This window comes from Topomyia yanbarensis, chromosome 1 (genome assembly GCF_030247195.1).
Source record: "Topomyia yanbarensis strain Yona2022 chromosome 1, ASM3024719v1, whole genome shotgun sequence".
Taxonomy (NCBI): domain Eukaryota; kingdom Metazoa; phylum Arthropoda; class Insecta; order Diptera; family Culicidae; genus Topomyia; species Topomyia yanbarensis.
The window spans coordinates 44,080,827-44,098,295 of record NC_080670.1 but is presented as its reverse complement, the minus strand read 5'-3'; the positions used below and the strand labels follow the sequence as shown (position 1 = coordinate 44,098,295).

At 40.1% G+C, this 17,469-nt stretch overlaps 1 protein-coding gene across 1 annotated transcript in view; it reads left to right on the top strand.

The window, feature by feature from the left end:
• The window catches only part of LOC131677481 (uncharacterized), a 452,688-nt gene that overhangs the window by 264,713 nt on the left and 170,506 nt on the right, over nucleotides 1-17,469 (top strand). Inside the window, exon 4 of the mRNA XM_058957315.1 lies at nucleotides 10,174-10,309. Within this exon, the coding sequence (XP_058813298.1) occupies nucleotides 10,174-10,309 (136 nt within the window). The remainder of the gene's footprint in view (nucleotides 1-10,173; nucleotides 10,310-17,469) is intronic.

Genomic DNA, 17,469 nt, shown 5'->3' with positions numbered 1-17,469 from the left:
TCTTATAACTATGATCCCGTTTTCATGATAGATTTTCCGTTACTGTTCACCAATGTCAGTAATATCATAAAAAATGAAGAACACTACTTTAAATCCATTGTATAACGTGTTGGTTTACTGTATATTGTCTAACAATTTTACACAAAACACCATGCGCCTCCATATCAGCAACAAAGCTTCAAAATCTCCTTAGAAATTTTTGCGCACCTAGGCGCAGAACGAGACCATGATATTCGAAAAGTATAAGTTATTTCCCATAGAATGTATACTATGTGACCGTTCCGAAATGATTCCGAAATTTGTACAGAATACATTAGTGAAAAAAGTATTTTTAAACTGACCTCCTCAAAAATATTTAAACTAAAAAGTCATAGCTCCAAGCAAATTTACCAAATGTATTTTATTCACTAACCAAGTTCTTTCGTTCCTCTACACAATGAAACTAGTTGTGCTAAAATCGGACCGAAATCAAAAGAGCAACATGCATTTGAAGTGAACAGAGCAATGGTGGTTTCGGAAATGAAAATCATTAAAAAGTTCGGACTTTGCTATGTTTAAACTCATGTAAAAAACGTGTTCTTATCCAATGATCATAAAATTTTGAATATATGTTATTCAATACATGAGAAATCTAAGAAAAATATAAAATACCAATATTTCAAAAATAAATTTTTGAGGTTTTGGCCAGCCTCCAGCCACTGTGCGGTGTGTGCTGCTTAAGAGTGTTGCGTTTGAAAAAAAATATATTTATTTTTATGCATGCGTGTGCGTTGTAACTTGTTAATCCATGTTTACGGCGCTTTGTAGCTGCGTAGGGTAAAGAGCCAATTGGTTTTCATGTTTCATATTTCGGTTATATGTTTTTTATCAGTAAGGCATCTGACAACGTGCTTCTGTAGTTATTGCACTGTTCAGCAGCGTAGTATTTTATATAGGAGAGTACACTCAGGTTTTTTACGCGGATTTTGAAATTTACGCGGTTATCATTTACACGGCCTGTATCCCCTGCGTGAAAAATCTGAGTGTAATTGCATCGGAAACAACAGAACTTTTTGTTTTCTAATTTCAAACACTTTTGTTTCGTACTGCACACAACGGAAAATTTTAAAACAGAACTTACCGTCCCAGCAGCAGTTGAAGCGGGTGTTCTTTTTCGATTCAAATTCAAGCCATGTCTTAAGCGTTACTGGACTTAAAATTGTTTTCCCAGTTTAACCAGTCAGAATATCTGTCCTACCCTATGTATTTAAAACACAGTTCTAATTGCGTTTTAAGGTATACAACAAATACGGTTGGGTATACTAATTTAAATTTTAAAATAAATCTGTTTTAAATTATGAAACAAACCGCTGTACTGAAGATATAATTATGTCAGTCCTATTACCACATAAAACACCTATATAACATAAAACGCTGCAGAATTGGTTTAATAATACAATGTTTACACTACAGAGTTATAACACGTTTTAATAATTAGCAACAAGAAAAATGTCACCAAGATAGCATAAAAACCCGTTTTAACTGGTAGTGCGAACGTTGCATAACAATGTAATTTATCAAATAATTTCATTTTTCCACCACTAATCGATCAAGAAATACTTACACTTAAGATTGTTTACTTAAGTTCATTAGTACATTATTGAAAATTTAAATGGAAAATGAAATTTCATAATTTATGGAGAATCTGTATATTTCCGTTGGCGGGCGCTTCCTCATCACAGCTCTCAATATGGAACTTTTCTTTTGAATATATTTTCTGGACAGACCAGCCTATTTTTACTAGATGGATCAGCCAAATAATGCCAATCACCTAGTGAGATACTTGATTAATTAATAGATTACCATTAAAAGACCTTCAATAAATTATGTTTTAATGGGGAGGGTATATACTGCCCATATATGCATAAGAGTCCCATATTGAAAAACAGCAAGCCGAGAAAAACGGTGTTCAAGATTTACATTTTTCATTGAGCCTTATGGATGGGACAACCATGTTTTGGTATTTTTTTTCGATATTTTCTGAACAAACCTGGTAATCTTATTTGTGCATTATGATTCAGTGGTGATACAGAATACAATCCAACAGATATCTCATTTTCGACAAAAAGCCATATGGGACTCTTATGCTTATATGGGCAGTATAGCAAATTGTAACATATGAAAACAGGCGAGTGAACAAGAACGTGTGTCGATATGTGTGATAGATAAAAAAGCTATATTTTTAATGTCACCGTGGTCGTGTCCTGTACACAACCCTTTAATTTTTTTCCCAATTCTTTTCAAATGGCTATAGTCTAAAAATGACAAATCCTACAAAACAATGTTGTAGGAGTGGTTTTCACAAAATTAGTCAAATTTTCGAATAAAAATATTGAAAAAATTCTTTACTCCTACACTGAAAAAAATCGATTTTAAAAATTTTAAGTCGATTTACAAAAAAAACCATTTTTGATTTGGATGAAATTTTGTTACAAGATAGATAATTATGTTCCCTACCTACCGTCAAAAAATCAAGTTGGGCACTTTTGAGGAAAAAAAGTTATTTGAAAAAACTTTTCCTTGTGCAAACTGATTGTTTTTCAGTGTATTTTTATCGAAAACTAAACCAATGAAAGTCATAATCATCTCAGAATCCAATAAAACTCAGTTTGTGAGAAGATATTGTCTAATTTAGCAACTAAGCATATTTTTATTAAGGGGTTAACTACTTTTTCATTTTTCATGAAATCGAAATTTTTTATTACCTTTTTTCCTTTTTTTAATTTCGACTATGTTAGTCACTTTTTCTTTTTTACATTTTAACGACATTCAATTAGCTAGAGATGGGTAGGGAAAGTTATGAAACTTAGAGCCATAGTACTCAAGTGAGAGCAAGGATGTGAAGTAAACAGATCGGAAAGCTACAAGTGGCAGGGTCATTAGAACAGGCTTAATATCGTACGGGCTTAATCTTTGTCTTCTGCTAATGAGGGTCGAGCTTAGGCAGCATAACTACGAATCACCCGAGTTCACTAGCATGTGTCCTAATAAAGGTAGACGTGTCTATCTTTACCGTGACAACCGACTGTTGAGAAGCCAAGAAAAGGGTAGTCTTTTCCGACGCCAATGCACACTCAGCTACCTCAGCCCTTAGCCACTATTTCCACTCGTACGTAGTCGCCTCTTGCGGTCCTATGGTTATGGGACCATACAACCCCATAGCAATCCCATGAACATGGTCCACGTCAAATTTTACAACCATCAAAACACCATGCAATGGTCTCAAAAACCCATAAATACACTAGAATATGGGTTTTAAATGGGAATTTGGACCATGATCATGGAGGCATTATGAGTTTTTCGTTTGCTTGGGATGCTAGGCTTGACACTATCTTTCATGGGTAGTAGTGTTCAGAGCCGGATCGGCGTAAATCCAAACCTAGTACAACCAACTAAATGGTGACTAGTTTTGAACGTACCCCTTAAAATCCAATGTTCAAATATATTTATAACAACTTAAAAGATGTCCACATCGAAATATTAACTGCAGAAATTATATTAAAAATCATATCATGAACATCTTTGGTAAAAAATAAAACAAGTTTTCCCGGGATTCCTGAATACCGGAAATATTAACCGTTGTGTGTCCGACGCGGTACCCGGGTACCTTTTTAAGTTTCAATTAATTAAATTTCTATGTTTTATCCATAGCTGGAAATTGAAATTTTGTGACATCTTAGAACTTCACTAAGTCAAGCTTTTGGGTTAATAATATTGTTGATATAGTAAGGGTGGGAGTGAGGAGGGGCTCCTGAATTTTTTTACTACATAACAGGCCGACGTGGGTACCCGGGTACCCACAAAACTAAAATGCCCATAACTAAGGTAATATCCAACCGATTTCCAGATTTTTGGCCGTTTTGGATTCAGGAACTCATCCACTTTTGGGCTTGGTAAAAATGAATTGGGTTTAATCATTCGATTCCCGGGAATCCGGGTTTCAGGAAGCAGGTTCCAATGCTGGGGTACTATTTGCGAACTTCAATGGAATATTAGCAATATGGGTATCAAAATTCTTGGAATTGCATCAGTAGGCTTATCTCGTGGTTTTGGAACCGTTTGGTGATTTAACCCCGGAACGGACATTCCGGAGCAGGTTCCCGTGGGGCCGTGAGTGGCCATTCCATTCCAATTCCATTTTTCAAATTGCCATAGCTTCCCGTAACAATAAAAAACAGAATTCCGAGACAATTCGAAGAGTTTTGATACTCGTATTGCTAGGACATTATTAAAATTTACAAAACATATCCTAGTACCGGAACATTACTCCGGAAAATCCGGATTGCCAAAAACCAGATCCATTATTCCGGTTCTATTGTACAGAATCAAAAAGTAGACGAGTTCCTGAATCCAAAACATCTAAAAGTGTCCAAATCGGTTAAAGGAAGCCATAGTTATGAGCAGTGTTGGGAAAATCATTATCAATGAAAGTTCATTCCAGGTTCATTCACGAATTAATCTTTCCCAGAACATTTCCAAACAAAAATCTGTGAAACCAAACATCGCATCCGAGTGTATCATTCTTGAGACAAATATTCAATGGTTCTTTGAATCGAAGTTCGCACGCGAACTTCTGCCTCAGTGAAACTCTTGAAAGAATGTTCACCCAAAGCAACATCGCAAAAGAGACATTCGGTAGCGAAAAACGCTTTTAGTGATGTGCATATTATATGGAAAATATAATTGTATATCAACTTCCTCACTGGACCATACAAACAACAGGTTGTTAAGAAAGGTCACCATCACCAGAATTTGTTTTTTTCCATATATATTTTGACAACATACCACTCAAGCACCATACAGTTTGTGGATATTTTAGATCTAGCGATGCATAAAATATTAGGGTGGAGAAAGAAATCTTTTCTCTTTCCCATTTTAATTCTGTCGATTAGTAAAAGTTTTTTTTACACGCCGACTTCTGAAGAAAGCTTCGTCAAGACTAAAAGTAGACTGACGCTTTATCCCATTGAGCTGTCGCCGGAATAATGAAAGGGCGAGGTTTTTTGTATTATATTAATCTACAGGTTTTTGGAAACTTTGGAAATCCCTCAGGAATCAATTGTTCGAAGATTGTGCAAGATGTTTTCATAAGGCGAACTTTTTTCTATATTTTTGCCGATACAAAAGTTCGCAAGCGATTCTTTCTTCTTCCGATATTTGCTTGAGCCGAATAATGTTCCCAAATATCGGCACTCTTGAAATTCACTGACGATTTTTTCCCTAGCGATATTTTATATCAGTGAACTTTTTATTAGAAAATCGGCGATGAAAGATTCTTTTGTAAACATTGATATTTTGATTTTTTCCCAACACTGGTTATGAGCATTTCAATTTGTGGGTACCCGGGTACCCTCGTTGGCCTGTTAAAGGTGTTTTTTTTTGTTGGACACATAACTGTTAAGAAAAACATTCCAGGGCGGCTGAACATAGATACCGTCTGAAGCAGAAGCATCAGGCCCGCCTATTCCAGAAGAAAAAAAAAACCCCGTCTGGAAGAAGCAGAGTGTGAGGAAATGGAATCAGTGGTGCAAATTTTCATTTTCAAATGCCAACTTTCAGCTCAATCAAACCCAACCATGACTCAAACTCAAAGCCTCCCTTAATCATTCACTTTCAAGTTGGCGGGATTTTCATAACCAAATCGTACGTCTTCATTTCAAAATGATGCTTTTTCATTCGCCAACCAAAGTTGTCATCTGCTCTGTAGAGGCCAGTTTAGGTTAAATGTTGACATATTTTGCGTTTTCAAGCTTACATGAACAGTAAGAAGTATGTTCAGAGTAGTTTTGCTTGAAAAACCTCGTCAATATTTCAATACAGAGATATTCATAGGGTCAATGAAATCGAAAATGAATAGAAAATGATTGAGCAGCTCGGCTGTTTTAATGAATGATGCAAACAAAAAACGGCGAATTGAACATAGTAGGGCATGATTTGAGATTTGTTCTTCCTTCAAGTTCAAAACAACCTGGTGAAAATTTGCAGCTCTGAATGGAATAGTTGTACCGATCTCAAGAAACCCGAAAATTCTATCAGAAGCTGAACGCATCCCGCAAAGGCTTTGTGCCGCGAGTCGAAATGGATGGAACCATTCTGACGGATGAACGAGAGGTGACTGAAAGTTGGAAGCAACACTACTTTGAACTTTTAACGGCAATGAAGAAACGAATGCAGATGGCCAAGGCAGCGGATGAGACTACTACGTCAGTACGGCGGACGATGGAAACCAGCCTATTCCCACGCTAGGAGGAGGTTAAAGATGCAATTCAACAGCTAAAGAACAATAAATCAGCTGGTAAGGATGGTAGTGGAGTTGAACTCATCAAAATGGGCCAGGAAAGGCTGGCCATTTGTCTGCACACACTGCAAGTTAGAAGCTGGCAATCCGAACAGCTACCGGAGGAGTGGATGTAAGGAGTTATTTGCTCCATCTATAAGAAGGACGACAAGCTGGAATGTGAGAATTATAGAGCGATCACCATCCTGAATGCCGCCTACAAAGTGTTATCCCGGTTTTGTCAATGGGCGCACGACACCAGACCAGATCTTCACCGTGCGGTAAATCCTCCAAAAATGCCGTGAATACCAGGTCCCATCGCACCACCTGTTCGTCGATATCAAGGTGGCATACGATAACATCAATCGCACAGAGCTATGGAAAATTACGGACGAATATGGATTCCCCCGGGATGCTCACAAGACTAATTAAAGCGACGATGAAGGGGGTGCAAAATTGTGTGAGGATATCGGGTGAATTCTTAAGCCCATTCGGATCCTGCCGAGGACTAAGACAAGGTGATGGTCTCTCGTGTCTGTTGTTTAACATCGCACTAGAACGTGTTATGCGGAAAGCCGAGCACGATTTTTGCACGATCCAGTCAATTTGTATGCTTTGCGGATGACATGGACCTTATTGGGAGAACATTTGAAATGGTGGCTGAGCTTTACACCTGACTGAAACGAGAAGCAGCAAAAGTTGGATTGGTGGTGAACGCGTCTAAAACAAAGTACATGATGATAAGAGGGATCGAACAGGAAAGATCCCGCCTAGGAAGCAGTGTTACGATCGACGGGGATGTATTCGAGGTAGTCGAGGAATTCATATACCTCTCTGCTAACGGCTGATAATAATAACAATGGAGAAGTCTGAAGACGCATCATCAATGGAAGTCGCGCCTACTATGGGCTTCAAAAGAAATTGCGATAAAAAAATATTCACCCACGCACTAAAGGGACCATGTACAGAACGCTGATAAGACCGGTGGTCCTCTACGGGCACGAAACCTGGTCCATGCTCGAGGTGGGCCTGCAAGCACTTGGAGTCGCTGGCGCCGTGTGCTTAGGACTATCTTTGCGGTGTGTGGAGGCGAAGGATGAACCACGAGCTCGCCAGGTTCTACGACGAACCAAGTATCCAGAAGGTGGCCAAAGCCGGAAGGAGGGCACGTTGCGAGAATGCCGGACAACAACCGTGCCAAAATTGTGTTCTGCTCAAATCCGGCAGGTACAAGACTCCGAGGAGCACAGCGGGCTAAGTAGGCTGATCAGGTGCAGCAAGATCTGGAAGGTATCGGACGCAACCGTGAGTGGAGAAAAGCAGCCGCGAACCGAGTGTTATGGAGAAGAATTATTGATTAAATTGTATCAAATTAATAAATAAAATAACTTAATGTATAGTAGAAAAACTCTAGAAAGAGAACTGCGGCGACTCCATTTTGGATCGATTGGATTCGCGTTTAGTTGTCAAAAAACGAATCCAATCGAACATTGCCTATCCTTATAACATTGGACGTGTTGCCATACAATACCGAGGCATACGTTGCCAAAAATGCTGTTTTTCTCTCCGCAGTTCTCTCACTAGAGTTTTTCTAATGTAGGGGAGACCGGGGATAGTTGGCGGTGTTTTCAGTTATCAATTTTTATCTTTTTCATGTAGGTAGATCTTGCAAAATAGAACACGCGGTATGAAAGAGCAGACTGTTGGCAACATCTCTGATTTTTTTAAAGTGTTTGATGCATTGCCTCCATTTTTAGAGACAAAAATATATGACGCGGAGAACCCGCCAACTTACCCCGGCCCCCGGGGTAAGTTGGCGGTATGTGAGTATACGCCAAAAACTAAGCAATCAAATGGAGATTCAATTACTTCAAGGGTCCTTTTGGAACGTGCTGAATGTCTTTTCGAGAAAACTGTATATTAACCGACATTTGCTATTATATTTCAGTTTCAATATCCCGTCATTGTGACTTTGACGCGTACTCAAAAGCAATTTTTCGAACTATGCTATATTTCACCCTAAGGAGGAAATTTTGGTAAAAACCAAAATTTCCTCCTTAGGGTGAAATATAGCATAGTGCTTTCGCATAGGCCTGCTAAGCCAAGACAAGTTTCGGCTTCACTTGTGTCTCATCGGCATAAACAGAACTTCTGCTCGAACGGGACATCACGTTTGATCAGTCGTTTGATTGAAACACATAGTGTGTTTTAGTTTTAAGGGATTTGCGTCAAGCCGGCGCTAATCTATTCCGACAATGTGTTAGTGTCGGTTTCTGATGAGGCGAAGCCGAAACGCAACATAGTATGAATTTTTCGAAATTCTTCATGCAATTGGCCGTAACAAATGTCACCTATATTGGCGAGATACACAAAAAAAATTCTTACTTGGGAGTGAATTCCAGAAATAAAAATTTTTGATGACTTTTTTGCACTATAAATAGTACCGCCAACTTGCCCCGCGTGCAGCATATTTTATGAAAAACTATTTAAAAAATAACTTTTGTTTGTGGATAGATGTAATATCTATACGGATACTAAAAGCTCTTTTCACGCGCTATCGAAAAAATAATCATTCGGGAAATTGATTGAAAACCACCCTAAATAACGCAAAGTATTTAAAATTTAGAAAATTTACTTGGTGTGCTCGAAAACACAACATCACCCACAACTTCCACCAAACAAATCGTTTTGCAACAAAACCACATTGGATAACGGGTTTCACATAACTTGAGATATACAAGAAGAGGCAGCGCTATATGTCTAATAGAAACAGAGAAAAAGGGATTCCGCCAACTTACCCCAACCGCCAACTAGCCCCGGGCTCCCCTATAGTAAGCAAAATACTAATATTAAAATATTGACAAATGTTCACACCTCTACCACCTCATGGTTTTTGCAGCTGTCAATGTCAATGTCCAAATGTCAACATTTGAAATGGGTCACAAATTTTACTAATCAGACAGAAAATAACTTTCGAACTGTCAAATTTTAACTAAATGATGAAAAAAAAATCGGCTTAGTGGGTTCAAAAAAAAAACTAATTACTGCAGGCCCTACCGGAAGGCAACCATAATAGAGACGACGCCTATTTAGTTCGCTATCAAACGGTCTGAAAGTTTTTTAGCTGATATTTTATGAACCTTCATGACCCAAAATGGTAAACAAGACGTGATTGCTTCGCATAATATCACATTTGGCGAGGAAAAAAAACATGTAACAAAACTGGTCGTCGTATCCGTGGACACTCGATCTTCCTATAAATATATTATGAAACCGTATTTTGGCGCTTCCTCATCATTCCTGTCTCCTCTATCCTTTCGCGACCACGCTATAGGCTGCCACGGATGGCAGGTCCAAAATAATAGCTCAACGCAAAAACCTCCACCGCGGGATCATATTTTGCCATAAAATATCGCGACGGTTGCTATTTGTTTTTCAACGAGCTGCTTTGTTACGCTTTCGATATTTCGTATTTTATTTTCTGTATAGCGAAAAACACAAAGTTCTTACCACCCAGCCAGCTCCGACCTTGGCCGGGGTATCCTTGCTGATCAGTTGTAAAAGTTTTTAAGCTGCTATTTTGCTGTCTATCTTGGAAAAGGCATTGTTTGAAAAAAGGTTCTCGTTTTTTTCGGGGTTTTGCTATTGTTGGGTGTATGTTTACAGGAAACTTTAGAGCGAAGTTTCGCTCTGTTAGCAGTTCATGTTTTTGTTGTTTCTTCTCCGGCTAGAATTTGATGATGCCGTATTCAGTATGTACCTACTGATTGTGTGTCAGTCGCGTTCCGAAACAGATTTTGAATTAAACAATTTCCTAACTTTTCTATTTGTGCATCTTTTTTTTGTTTTTCTTGCAGCTCTCGCTGTCAAACGCAAGCCAGGTAGTGATCCGAAACGTCGGTTTCGGGCTGTCTGGAAACTTTTCCTGTGAGGTAACAGCCGATGCACCGTCGTTCTCCACGGCGACGGGACACATCCAGATGCAAGTGGTCGGTAAGTTTCGCAAGTTTTTTCTTACGTTTTATCAAAAGAATGGTGACGGGCTTAGTTTAAATACGGAATAGTACTGGGATTGAATAATGACTGAACTGTAATTGCTAATCTGAAGATTGCCTCTCCTAGAAGGAAAGGATGGTTGTTTATAATATTTTTCTGTTTGCTATAATTTATTTGAATCCACTATAAAATATCACAACCGCAAATGTTACGTCCAATAATGCCACTGGCCACTCTCATAAACTCAACATGCTGATGATCGTTTAGCTAGTAAATCGAACTAAAAGTGCCCCTGTGAAGGAGACCATTTTCTTGAAGGTCCATCCTCTCCCCATTTTTTTCCTATAATCTTTCCATTTAAAGAAAAACTAACCCATCCCAAAACGGACCAATGCAACCGGCTACGATCGAACCAAACAATAATAATAAAAATTGAGATAAAACTGAAAATAATAACATGGGGCTATGCAAAAAGCAAGCTTGCGGACGAAGAAAGGAAAGAACCGTTCCAGGGTAGGTTGGTCTTGGAGGATCATCGCCTCCGGATCCGTGTCTTTCCTGCTTCTCGATTGAAACGATGAAAGCGAACTTGCTGATTTGATTATGTGCTTCGATACCCGTATGTACGGCTATCGGGGGCGCTAGAGACACTGAGTATATGATTGGATCTAACCGAATAGAAGCATAAAAATAAAAAGCATACCTAGTGCCGCATCGAATGGGGATTAGAAGCGAGTAATCCGGCACGGTAGACTGCTTGAGGGGTGGCAAATGGGCAAAACTTTTCTAGTTAAGATGTTCATGCAAAAGCAGTTGGTAGTGTTCGTTCCGAGAGAAGCTTTCCAGGGACGGTTCTATTGACTCCTCTAGCTACAGTTGAATAGATTTGGATCGGTATTATAGAGAGGATGCATTTCCTGTCTGCTGTTTTCATCAAGAAGATGCGGTTGTTTTTTCAATAGAAGTGATATAAATATTGTCGCAGCTGAAAATTTCAAATCGATTCTGATAATCGTGGAACATTTTGCACCTTGATATTATTAGTTCTTCATTGAACAGGTTATATAGACCTAATTATCAAGGTCTTTAGTAACTGTACAAACTGTATAAAAATAGTGATTGATGAATTGATTTTATCTGTTTTAAAGAATTTTTTTCTATTGTTTGAAAAGCCTAACGATCTGGCCTTTAGTGTGTTGGAACTCACTTTTGTGCTTTACTAAAACACTCTTTACTCCCCTTCCGTGCTTTTCCTCTAGGGAACTACATCAAAGTATTGCTGTGTGAGTATTGGGGACTTTTTTGCAATTAGCTCAGAGCTTTGCTTGATCCGTGAAATTATTCAGCGTTTGAGCCATTAAGCTCCTGTCTTGTTCATTGCGTTCTGTCAATCCTGCCGTATATTAGGCAGTCCTCTACGTGCTTGAACCAATTGGCTCCAAACTTCACTCGGATATTCTCAGATGGTGAATTTCCGCAAGTCATTTGGCTCCAGTTTTCGTGAGTCATTTGGTTATCCACTCAGTTAACTATTTAGCTCCATGAGACATCTAGCTCCCATGTCCATATGCCATTTTGCTCCCAGCTATGATTTAGTATACTCGGATAGTCCCCGGCAGTGAACGCCGTACGCCGACTGAGAGTTTTCCGGTGATGTAATTTCTCCCGACACCGATGTTTCCCCCTTTTGCTCCCAGCTTTATCGCGATCCAAACGGATGGTCCCCGTTGGTGAATCCACTTCACACCAACATAGAGTTCCCCGGCGGCAGAAGATACTTCCCGAAGCTACAGTCATCTAATAGGGATTGCGGCAGGTAAATGTTTTCTGCTCGCCCACAAAGTCAAATTTGGATTCAACCGGTGGTCCCATCTTCCCTTTTTCGCGTTGTCATTTGGCCATCGAGTCAGCTCTCGCAAACTTCCTCGAACTTCTCGTACACCTCCATCGATAACATTGGATCTCCTCGGCAAGGGCAATACCGATAGGGGTCATCTCGATCATAATACATACTGCCTCCCTCGATATTGTTCTGTATGCGCCCGCAACTCCTATGGTCATGAGTCGGAACGCGTTGTTCGGTTTATCTCGATTTCGCTTGGTCTTCAGTGCAGTATCCCTGGATGGAACACCGTACCTCAGTAGCGAAGACGCTACACCAGCCAGAAGATGCCGCTTTCTGTTTTCTGGACCACCAGTGCTCGGCATTGTTCTACCCGCCGCGTTGACATCTTCGCCGCCTTCTCACTGGCATAATCGAGGTGGTTATAGAAGTTTGATCGATCGTCGAACATTACTTCCAGCTGTTTCAGTTTACGTTTCGATGCTATTGTTATGCCATCGACGGTGATCCAAGTCCGCTGAAGCGCTTTGTAGTTGTTGGCTAGCATTACCTCCATCGTGTTGTGGCTAACTGTAGCTTGTCTCCATTCGATTGTGTTGGTGGTATCCACTGTCAGCCTTTCTACCTCTGTCTACGTCTCGTCTCTTATCGTTACTACGACGTCATCCGCCAATCCAACAATCTCGACTCCCATGTAGATTTTCAGATTGTTAGCCGAATATTGAGGGACGGTGCTGCTAAAGCCGCTCAGCTGGTTTTGTTGAACGCATTCTTGACGTCTATCGTCAGCAATGCGCAGTATTGATTAGCCCTTCTCTTCAGCTTCTTCTACGCTCTCTTTACGACTGCCGGGATTGCTTTCACCGACGATCTTCCTTGTCGGCATCTGAACTGAAAGGTCGCTTTAGCGCTCCACGCATACCCAAATGAACTTTCCGACAGTGTCCAGGATGCATACGGTTCTCCTGGCGATTTCGCAGCAGTACCAGCTTCTGGATCGTCCACCTACCTGGGAAGTAACAATCTACCGGGTACCATCACCGTCACCTGTTCAGAACATTGCCATAACGAGTCGATAAGCGTTACTCCAAGGGTTTGCATAAGTTTCGCAGAACAGCACTTTGCATCAGCTAAATGTGCTCTTTTAACGCGTGTTTGAAAGCGTTTTTGGCCTAGCGGTATACTACGCTACTTGTTTTGCTTTTTGTTGAACTTGCTTCCTGTTTTCTATGCATTGTTGCATCACATTCCCTCGACAGCGTTTCCGTCAGCATGTCTACATGCAAGTTCGGAGCACCATTGTATATGCGAAGAGCCCTAAAAGCCGACGGATCTCGTCCGCCGTATTGCCGTAGAGTGTCAATGATGTAATGAATCGCCTGGTGCTCGCTGTGGATCACTCCTCACTATCCAGGTGATGTTTCTAACTAGCGACCAACTGCAAAACGTTATGTTGATGATCGATTGATGGCCGATTTTACGAAGTGTGTTAATAGTCCCTTCGATACACAGCTTTACTGATAATTTCGCCCGAGCTTCCAGTAGGCTGAATCCTTCTGCGTTGGTTGGTTCACTCCTCCATTCGACCGCCCAGGCATTGAAATCTTTGCTAATGGCAACCGGCCTCCGCCCAATCAGCTTCCATCATCAAGTTGTACTGCTGAACTATTCACCTTGGCGGTGCGTAACAATAAAAACACCGTTGATTTCGGCAATCACGAATGACTCGAGTACATTTCGGGTGCGAAACTGCCCATAACTGGTATCGCAGCCATGCTTGCTTTATCAGCAACCCATATTCCGTTATCAGGAAGAAATGTAAATGGCTCTGAAATAATCGTAACATAACATTTTCTTACGATGTTGTCTGCCACATCAGTTGTTGTGTGATTTGCGTTAAAAAGTATGTACTTCGGCTGGCCCGCGAAGTCGTTGCCAATGTGTCCTTTTTCGCCGCATTTCCTACACACAGCGGATCAGTCAGAACCCTTGCTTGTTCTGCACCATAACTGGTCATAGGAAATCGGAAAAAAAAATCAGTCTTCATTAGGGTATGTGGTGGTAAATTCGTCAGCGAAAAAACACTTTAGGTTTTTGAGGAGACAAGGGTCAAAACCAACTAAAACGTATGCAAGAAGAAATTTTGAAGGCTGTAGTATTTTTCTGGGCATAACAACACTTTCTAGATGAGAATGAATATATCTTCAGGGTTCAGCGCTTACTGATACAGCACAATCTACTCAAGGTTGGTATAAAGCTCAGTTTTCGATTTCATCACATATCAAGAATAACCCCCACACTCGCAGGGTTTTATTTTCTTGTAGATATGATCGAGTTTGGAAAGGGTCCGTGTTACTCATCATAAAAGTTTGGAGTCTGGACTAGAATCGATTAACATTTGTAAGTAGCGGTTTGCCCATTACTCGGGTTCTCGTTTGCCCGGCGGACCATTTTTTTTCAGGAAGGCCTAGGTGTTTCTATCAGAATGTCGGATTTTCGTATGTAAACAAACAAAAAAGTAAACAAACAAATAAATTACTTTTACCTTGTATTCTTACTCAACTCTTCGTCGCTGGTCATTTATTACGGTCCGCTGCTGCTGACGATGGCGGGAAGGCGGACGGTTGCTTCCGACTGGCCGGGGCTACAACGGCCGCGTTCTCCTATGGTCGTTGGCTGCTCCGGCTGCCTTGTGCAAGTGCGTGGCCTTTCCTGCTTCCTTCTCCTTGGCAACGCTCGTTCGGCTTATCTTCTACAGCAAGAAGGGCGGGTGCTTAGGATTCTTCGCGATTAGCCGGGGAAGCGAAAACTCCTTTACAATTAGCTTCCCTCGACGGCGATCCTGCACCACTATATCGTTTGACCGAACCATGGGTCGGCACTTTCGACGGGAATCGATCGTCGCACACTCGCACTAAACTTTTCGTTACGGTGGCGGTAAACTGTCCCGAAAAAATAACAAAAATTTCTGGACATCTGGTTATTAACGTGGTTCGTCGGTTTCTGTCCTTTTCACGATGGGTGCCTTCGGCCCTCGACCATAGCAAAACACCAACCGCCTCGTCGCACAGCTGTCATCGATGAGCAGCATACTCATGGCACACGTATTTTCGCAAGAGGAGAGTGGTAGCCTAGCTAAACCCTATGCTAATTATACACAAATGTCAAACAAAAGTTACTACACCTATCTGCACAAGCAAAACCGTTCACAAACGCGAAAATGAACGATAATTTAGAACTAAATGTGAACGGTATCGAACAGCGGTGAGCATAAAATTATGTCAACAAATACACTCTATGGAGAGAGTACGCAAAACTAGGTATATTTCCACCCAGTTTTAATCGTTGAATTCTTCCCGAAGAACATATGATTATCGTATTGGCGACAGCGATCGTATTGTTTCTGGGACGTTATCATGTTCCTGGGATAGCATAAGGGTTTGTGAATAGGACCGAAGTCTCTAAGGTTGCAGGTTGGAATCCTGCCTCTTAGGGAATATTTTTCACATTGTCGCTTCAGTCAACATTTCGACATGTTTCCCCCTTTGGATTCCACCGAAAAAAAAATTGTAATCTTTGATTAAATTTGATAAATGATAAAAGCGACGTTTAATAAAACAAATTCTTGAGAAATATTTTCTTTTGATAACTTGAAATGTTGAGATCTTGTTGTGGATGGCCCATTGTTTTATTTGCTAGTTTCCGTTTGCTTAAATAAACGTTTTTAAAAGAGTTGCCTACTTTAAAAGGATGAAAACATCGAGTTCTCATAGCATGAAGCGATAGATATATCACAGACAAATAGACGTAACAGCTTGAAGAAAATTCGAAAAAAATCCTCTCTCACGATGTACTAGAGACATTTGTTGAACACGTTGCACAAAATGTGGCAACTTTGGCAAAAAAAAATTTCACACTGCTTCTCAAATGCAAAATGATAAATGAAAGGAGCAAGCATATTTGCAGTTGTCAAATTTGTAGAGCGAAATAGAAAATTCACCGATATTGCATGTTATTTACTACACATACATTTTCCATGAGATAATAATTTCTTCATGAGATAATTTTTTCTTCTAAAACTGCATTGTGTTGAGAGAGAACACCTCGCCAAAGAATCTTGGGATATCATATATCCTAGTTTTTTTTATTTTGATTATAGAGGTTTTAACCTCAGGGTAGAAAAATCTAATCCTATGTGCGGGGTTGGGAATCGAACTCAGGTGAGCTGTATACAATTGATTTACCGACTACGCTAAATAGCCTAACACTAAAGAGACTAGAATAACAAAGAGACGCCATCTTAATTCAGTGAAAACAATTCAACTAGCAACCAGGCTACAGGTCACAGGCAACACTGCAAATGTGCAAGCCCCACCAAACTTGTTTGTTGTTATTCCGTTTGTTTCTTCTAACCAATATAAAAATCCGATGCGACTTCTGGTCTGCTGAGTTCCTCGACCAGCCAAAACATTGTTATATCCGCAGGAATCGTATTTTGCAGCAGCAAAACCATATTAGGCCAAAATTTATTATTTGCATCATTTGGTGTTCGTTACCCTCATGCTGAATTTCCTTTGATAGCGACATCATGCAATCTTCTATACAAGTATCATCTCTGGAAGACAGTGGCACTTTCTCCCTCTAGTAGGTATAATCGCTTTTGAAAATATACACTTTCAACAAAATCGTCAGGTAGCTCTGAAATTCAGAGAGAATAGGATGAAAGTCAAAAATACTTTATTTGACATACTAATCGAGAGAAGTGAATGAACATTGCATATGCGGATGAAGATACTGTTCCAACGTTTTTTAGTTGCCATAAATAGAACCGATATCCTTCCAACTATACCAGTCTGATAAAAGCTTGAGTACATTCCATGAAACATTTTTCTTTGATACTTTTCTCTTCAGTCAGTACACACAATCCTCTATAACCATTTGTAGATGTATTCGGAATAGGTGTTCAATCTATTGGTGCCTCAGTCCCAGTACTTTGATGTGATAGAAATCAGTTGAAATCTAGATCGATTTCAAATGCTAGAGCTCGGTTTACGTGTGCGGTTCCTATTGTTTTTCCTTTCCATTGATGCTACCCGTTGTAGAAAATCTTCTCCGGACACGCATTATTGTCACTACAGCAAAAAATAAAATACATATGGTCCTTCCGTTGAGGGTTGCATCTATTGAGCATTGCATGAAACTGTTTAACTAACCTCACTTTTGTACAGTTCAGAGAGCTTGTTTGCAAAACATCCCAGTTAAACTCATTCCGAAACCGGTTCGGAATCCTGAATGGAGTCAGTATGGATTCCAA